General features: G+C 44.5%; 1 protein-coding gene across 4 annotated transcripts in view; it reads left to right on the top strand.

The window, feature by feature from the left end:
- The first annotated feature begins 695 nt into the window (after positions 1-695).
- The window catches only part of VWA3B (von Willebrand factor A domain containing 3B), a 226,604-nt gene continuing 220,027 nt past the window's right edge, over positions 696-7,272 (top strand). For all 4 annotated transcript variants that reach the window (XR_008624313.1, XR_008624314.1, XM_024927776.5 and 1 more), the window contains exons 1-2: positions 696-923; positions 6,546-6,773. Coding sequence is in view for 2 of the 4 variants with exons in the window: in XM_024927776.5 (XP_024783544.1) it covers positions 6,578-6,773 (196 nt within the window). In the remaining 2 variants the exon portion in view is untranslated. The remainder of the gene's footprint in view (positions 924-6,545; positions 6,774-7,272) is intronic.

The following is a 7,272-nucleotide window of genomic DNA, read 5'->3' as shown; positions in this document are numbered from 1 at the left end:
GAAAATAATGCCTATAGAAATATTCATGTCAAACAGGTAAGAATATTCTTGGCAACTGCAGCCCCTGCCTCCACAATTGCAAAATTGCAGCTCCCTGTCCCTTCTGTCTGTCTCAGCTCCGCCCACGTCCAGTGGCTGAGCTACAACGAACTGCCCCACCTCTTTTAAAGCGTCTTTCTCTGAACTGTGCAAGGAAGACAGCATCGCCTGACAGTGCTGAGGTGAAAATTAAAACTACACAGGGGTCAATGCTCTGCTGAAAAGTATGAAAAGAAGTTCGTTTGTAGCGTTTCCCGCAGTCTCCTCGCCTCTCCTCGGCCTCTGGCGCCTTCCTCCCGTGTCTGCTCGCACCCTATATTTCTACCCCAGCTCATCAGTGTATTTGTTTGTTAATTAATTAATTCATTCATTCATATTCTCCGCTGTTGTTAATTTTCCCATTGACAGTAGGCGCAAGGGGCAACGCCACTCGCCCTGTCCCTCTAGCGTGGCCTCTGTTTGGGGGTCTGGGGTGGAGGTCGTCCCGGCCCGGGTGGTTCCGGACGCCGGCTTTCCGCACCTGGCTCGGTGACTGCCTCGGCGCCCCGCCCCCTTGGCCACGGTCCGCAGCCATCGCCCCAGTGAGGGCGCGCTCTGTGGGCGGGGCCGGCTCCAGGAGCCGCGCTGTGATTGGCCGTGTCCAGGCAACCGCGGAGACGCCGTCGTCAACAGACCGCGCTCGGAACCAGAGACGCGGGTCACAGAGGCCTAGAACAGCTGGAATCCTTCGCCCCCGGCGCGCAGCCTTCGCCCGCCGGAATCGCTGCCTTATCCACCAGCGGGATGCTTACCTCGCCCGCCCTCTCGGGTCAGGCGGGCCCGGGAGGATGGGAGGGTGGCTGCTGAGAGGGAGCCTCCACGTCTTCCACCCGACATATTGCCTAGTAAGTGTGGGAGCGATGCCTGCCGCGCGAGAGCCGCCGAGGTGCCGAGCCTTCCAACAAGCGGCCTAGGGAAGTCTTGGAAAAATGCCATTTCTGAGGTGGACTACACGCCCACTTTACAGATGCGGAAACTACCAGGAAAGCTCGGTGACTTGCCCTGGCCCACTTAATCGTCCGCTACCCAGGGCAAGCCGAGGGTCAAGGTACCGACCCCTCCTACTCTAGAGCTCTTTCCATCACACCTCACCCGAACCCACGCCCAGCCGCTCTGGTGGAAAAGCGGCTTTCCTAGTTTCTGTCTATGCCATAGGCCAGCAGTTCAAGGTGATGAAGTCCACCTGGGCTTTGGAGGGAACATGGGAACCAGAAGAAACACATTTCCTGAACATAAGGATAAATATGTATAGTCTAAAAGCCAAAGCAACACTTACATGGTTTCACAATCATATCAGTTTCTTTCACCCTCCTTATATGGAAATAAGACTTAATAAGTAGATTTAGTTTCCATTTGGTAGAGCTTTTCCTTTCATTTTCTTGGAAGCTCTGTTTCTTCTCAGCAATGACCTTCCTCCTAAAGCACTCCAATTATTCTCAGATATTGCCTTCTTGACTATTTTCTCAACCGTGGGACAGTCCGTTTCAATATCCTTGTCTCTGTCCACATTATTTGAGCCAATGATCACAGCCAAGCCTTGTCCCTTAAGGGCAGAAAAAATGGGAGGAGGTTTAAGGGTTTCTGGGGAAGAGTTGCATCAGGATCCATCATGAAGCTTCGTCCCAGTTTCCTTTCTTCCTGGAAAAATCATCGTTCAAAATTCACCTAAATCACAAGATATATATCCACCTAGCCCAGACTTCTTTTTCAGAAACTAACAGGGGTATAGGAAGTTTGGGGTGTTGATAATAAAGTAGCTAGAAGCTTATTGAATGTCTAAACTGGATTAATGGACTCTCAACCCTGCACTGTCCCTGAACCTCCGAGCACATAGGACCTTTTCTCTGAGGGCATGCTGACTTCACAAGACTGTCGCCCAGGGCAGCCCAGGAGCATCTGCTTCCAGTAGACGGGGCCCTTGTACAGTTGCCAGCTTAACCTTTCTATTTTCCCCAAAGCTTTGCCTGCCCACATCTTCAGCTCAGACTTTCACTTCCTTGTTTTTCCTTTTACACTTCCTCCTTCTTCTAAGGAAATACTTTCCTATCCAAACTCTATGTATGGTTCTTGGGATGGCCTCTAAAACTTAGGGCAATGCTCAACTCCGGTATGTTGTTGTTTCCGACTTCTGGGTTACTTGGTTCCCCAATTTATAATAACCTCAGCTGAGGAAACTCTGAATAATAGTAAATAAATAAATAAATAGCATAGTTTTATCAGAAAATAATATATCCCCCTTTATTTTTTTTTGAGACAGGGTCTCGCTCTGTCCCCCAGGCTGGAGTGCAGTGGTGCAATCTTGGCTTACTGCAACCTCTGCCCCCTGGGTTCAAGCAATTCTCCTGCCTCAGCCTCCCTAGTAGCTGGGATTACACGTGTGTGTTACCATGCCCGGCTAATTTTTGTATTTTTAGTAGAGACGAGGTTTCACCATGTTGGCCAGGCTGGTCTCAAACTCCTGACCTCAGGTGATCCGCCCGCCTTGGCCTCCCAAAGTGCCAAGAGAGCACTTTGGCACTTTAAGGGGGCATTACAGGAGTGAGCCACCGTGCCTGGCCAATATATCCCTTTTTTAAAAGAGCTGTTTCCTGATATTAGCCTTATTAACACTGTGGATATTTGCCTTCTTTGAACAAAATCAGGATTCTCTTAGTAGCTCTGAGTGATCAGTTTTATTCATCTCAACTCTCACACAAAGTGCCTGCTGTGTATGAGGCCCTGTGCTGAGAATCTTCCTGTAGTTTGTCTCCGTAGTCATTGAACTGTCTTTAAGTCTAGTGAGGACAAGCCTGAAGTGCCTAAGACCTTAGTGATAAAGTATCATAGTGAAAGTTAGGTTTTCCCAGGGAGGGGCTGCAGAAGGTTGTGAAGGGGTTTCGGGGAGGCTTAATGGCAGAGGCAGCATTTGAAATGAGACTTGCAGGCTAACAGTCCGCATAGGAGAGCCGTCTGAGACCAACCTGGAGGTGCTAGTGCGGGTGGGGTGGGGAGAAGGGGGCTACGACCCGGCTCGCAGCAGGCTTCCTTGCTCTGACAGAACAGTTCCTATCCCACTTGAGTGGAACAATTCCTTCTGTTGGGAGATGGCTTTTCTCCCTTTCCCCCTTTCCTTCCTTTTTTTTTTTTCCAGACAATACAAATATTCCATTTGTATTTCAGACAATACAAATATTCTCAGGCTACAAAACCCTGGAGGTAAGATCTGAATCAGACTGAACTGTACAGGTTCTCAGATCCAGTAGAGCCAATTACACTTTTTTTAAAAATTAATTTTTTAAAAGTCATATGAGTGCAAAAGGGACTGGGGCGTGCACCTTAGCTCTGCTGGAGAAGTTTTGATTGCCTTTTTTGGGGATCAAAAACATGTCCCTTTAGCTTAAAAACAACACCTGTGACTATTCTGAACCCCTCTTTAAGGTTCCCAAATCCACTTTACAAAATCTTATTAGGGCAGTTTATGTAAAAGTGCTCCCTTTTAAACCTAGTACTCCCTTCAGCAAGAATATTGTAGGAGGTGGGTGTGTTTCAGGGAAGAGAAAAATTAACCGGAAATGATGAAATAGTAAAGAAAAAAGTTTCTTCTGAGCTTCCCTTTCTTGTTTCTTGGAACAACTGACCAAATTTAAAAGACTTTCTTTCAGCCCCAGTCTTTGTGGATAGATCTTCAAAAACAAGTTGAGGCATATTAGTCTGCCCTTGTTTTCATGTTCTGTGATTCTAAACTTTCTAGCTTAGTATGATTGGAGACTTGGGGATAAAAAGTGCTTGGGATGAAAGTGGGTCTCATGAAACAAAATACAACGACTAAAGAACCATGACTTTTAGATCATTTATTTGCACATAGCTGTTTCCAACATATAAAGTGCTTGTCCACGCATAACTTATACATTAGCACAGTTGTTCCTTGAATAGCCCTGGGAGTTAGGGTGTGCAGGTGGTATTACTATCCTAGAGAGGTGGATTCACCTTAAAGTGGCAGAATGGGCTTATACTGAGTTTTGATTCTAAACTTTTCCACTCCTACGTGATGCTCTCCAAGTAATATTGCAATATTCTCATCAAAATGAGCCTTTGTAGAAAGAAGGCCAGATCTTCACCAATAATAATTTGTATACCTTTGCAACTCAACATATGTGGACAATACAAATTCACATAAACCTTGAAATGGAAATTATTATCTTTTTTTTTTTTTTTTTTGAGACTGAGTCTCGCTAAAGACAAGTTCTTGCTCTGTTGCCCAGGCTGGAGTGCAGTGGTGCAATTAGAGCTCACTGCAACCTCGAACTCCTGGGCTCAAGCAATCCTCCTGCTGCAGCCTCTCGAGTAGCTGGGACTACAGGCATGCACCACCATGCCTGGCTAATTAAAAATAAAAATTAGTAGAGATGAGTCCTCCACTATGTTGGTCAGGGTAGTCTCGAACTCCTGGGCTCAAGCGATCTTCTCAACGTGCTGGGATTACAGGCATGAGCCACTGCACCCAGCCTCATTATCTTTAAAAGTTTGAGAGTGATAAGCCAAGAAGCTTATTGAGTCTGAGCTCTGAGAATAAAGATTAGCGTTCCGGATGAGGACCTAGGGCCCTACTAGAATGCAGTCCTACTGGAATGCAGATTGCCTTGTCCCATAAGACCTGGCTGGAGGAGGTTAATTGTAAAGATAGCAGAGTGGTTAAGAAATGGCTTTGACTCCTGCTTTTCTCACTGGCTGTGGCAGAACCTGTGAGCAAGTTCTTTAAATCCTCGAAGCTTGCGATTCCTCACATGTAAGTGGCGTGTTAATAATGAGTAACTGATATGGTTATGAAGAAGCTGTGAGCTAGTGCGTATAAAAGGACCAACAAATGGAAGTTGTTGCATTGCTTCTATTACACTAAAGATCACAGAACACAGATCCTGGAGCTGAATGGCCTGGTTTAGAATCTTAACTCCACCCCTTACCAGTTGTAAGATTGTGGACAAGTTAATTAACCCCTCTCTGTCTTGGTTTCCTCATCTGTAAAATGAAAATCAGAGTAGTACCTACCTCATGAGGTTATTATAAGGATTAAATGTAAATTGCACATAACATGATGTTAAATAAGTGCTTGCTAATGATAATACTTCTAACTCCTTTTTATAAAACCTCCCTGACTTGGTCCAACTGATTTTTGTGTTTGACTGAATTTCCATGTCATGACAGTGAAACTTTTAGGAAATAGGGAAAGAACCTATTTTCATTGTTAAAAAGTTTTACAATTAAGGGTATCAGTTTACATTCATTGTGAATTCTGGATACGGAAGTAAGCAGAACTTTCTACACTTCCTCCAGGTCACCAGGCCCTGCCCATTTGTGGTGAGCGGGTTAAGACTGCATTATAGTTTGGCCCCATCCTTTCCTCTTGTATACACTAGCTATATTTAGGCAGGTCTAGCTAAGTTTAATATGTTGCATATGGCCTTGGGTCCAGTTGATCCCAGAACAGATGGCTACATGGGCCAGAATGCTTAAGTCCAATTGTAGAGCAAAGCCCCAGACAATAAAACATTCAGAAAGTGGATACATGTATTCCAGCTGGGCTGAGCTGTGGTCTGGTTCCCAACCGCCACCAGCTCCCAATTAGCCACTACACCTGTTCGACAGGTAAAAACCTGTCAGAGTTTTATCCTCCTCATCCTCATTGGGCACAAAATGTCAGGTGTGATTGTTATTGGAATACAGATGTGTAGTGAAGGTTCTGGGGCTAGTGTTTATTTTTTTCCAAAATGGAAGAGCTTTGCAGTTTTCTGATTATAAAAGTAAATTCCAGCTGGGCGCAGTGGCTCACGCCTGTAATCCCAACACTTTGGGAGGCCAAGGCAGGCGGATCACGAGGTCAGCAGTTCGAGACCAGCCTGACCAACATGGTGAAACCCCATTTCCACTAAAAATACAAAAATTAGCTGGGCATGGTGGCACGCGCCTGTAATCCCAGCTACTCAGGAGGCTGAGGCAGCAGAATTGCTTGAACCTGGGAGGTGGAGGTTGCAGTGAGCCTAGATTGTGCCACTGCACTCCAGCCTGGGCAACAGAGCGAGACTCCTTCTCAAAAACAAATGAACAAACAACAACAACAACAACAAAAACAAAGTTAACCCCATTTTAGAAATATTCAAATAATGCAAAAATTTAAACAATATAGAAAAGGCAAAAACCACACATACTACCACCACACAGAGAAAACTACTCTAAACCTGTTACAGAATATCTTTCTAGAAGTTTTTATATATATATATATATATATATATATTTGAATATTGAACTTTATGGATACCTCTTAGCAATTCATGTGACTGTCCTCTTTTCCACCAAATATACATGTATAATTTTAATTGATAAATAGCATTCCACTTCATGGGTGTACTATAATTTATGTTAAGCCAATCCCCTGTTGGCGTTAGATGATTTCCAAGTTTTCAGGAAGTCTGAGTTTATGATTGCCCTTACAGGAGTTTGCTGTGACTTACATCTTGATTCAGAGATGGAGAAATCAGGCCCATCTTCTACCATCTCTGAGCAGCAGCTGCAGAGGCAAGAGGGATGGATTAACACCAAAACAGACTTGGCTGAGCAGAGTCTCATTTCATCTGAGAAATGGCTTCAACTGCATGGGCTTAAGAGCAACAAATTGACCTTGAAACAGATTTTGTCACAGATCGGATTCCCACATTGTGAAGGTACAGTACTCACAAACAACCAGCATGCTGCCATTTAGCCTTTGAGGTGGAGGTGGCTGCATCAGCTCTGAAGGCCCCTCAAAAACCACAGGTCTCTGAGCTTGCTTTGATCTTATATCCCTATCAGTAGAAAATGCTTGCACATGTGCCCCCAATATATGTGTATTAAGTAGACGTACAATTGTCAATCCATGTATTAAATAATGCTTAATTTCATCCTTTCTTTTTTACTTTTTAAATTGACAGATAAAACTGTATGTATTTATCATGTACAACACGATGTTTTGAAGAATGTATACATTGTGAATGGCTGTATCTAGCTAATTAACAAATGCATTGCCTCATATAGTCATTTTTTGTGGCGAGAACACTTACCCACTCTTTCTGTGTTTTTCAAGAATGCAATCCATCATCATTAACTATGATCACCATACTGTACAATAGATCTCTTGACTAGATGTCCTAATTGTAGTGGTATATCCTTTGACTAACATCTTCC

Source organism: Pan paniscus, chromosome 12 (genome assembly GCF_029289425.2).
Source record: "Pan paniscus chromosome 12, NHGRI_mPanPan1-v2.0_pri, whole genome shotgun sequence".
Lineage (NCBI taxonomy): Eukaryota > Metazoa > Chordata > Mammalia > Primates > Hominidae > Pan > Pan paniscus.
This window is presented reverse-complemented; position numbering and strand designations above follow the sequence as displayed.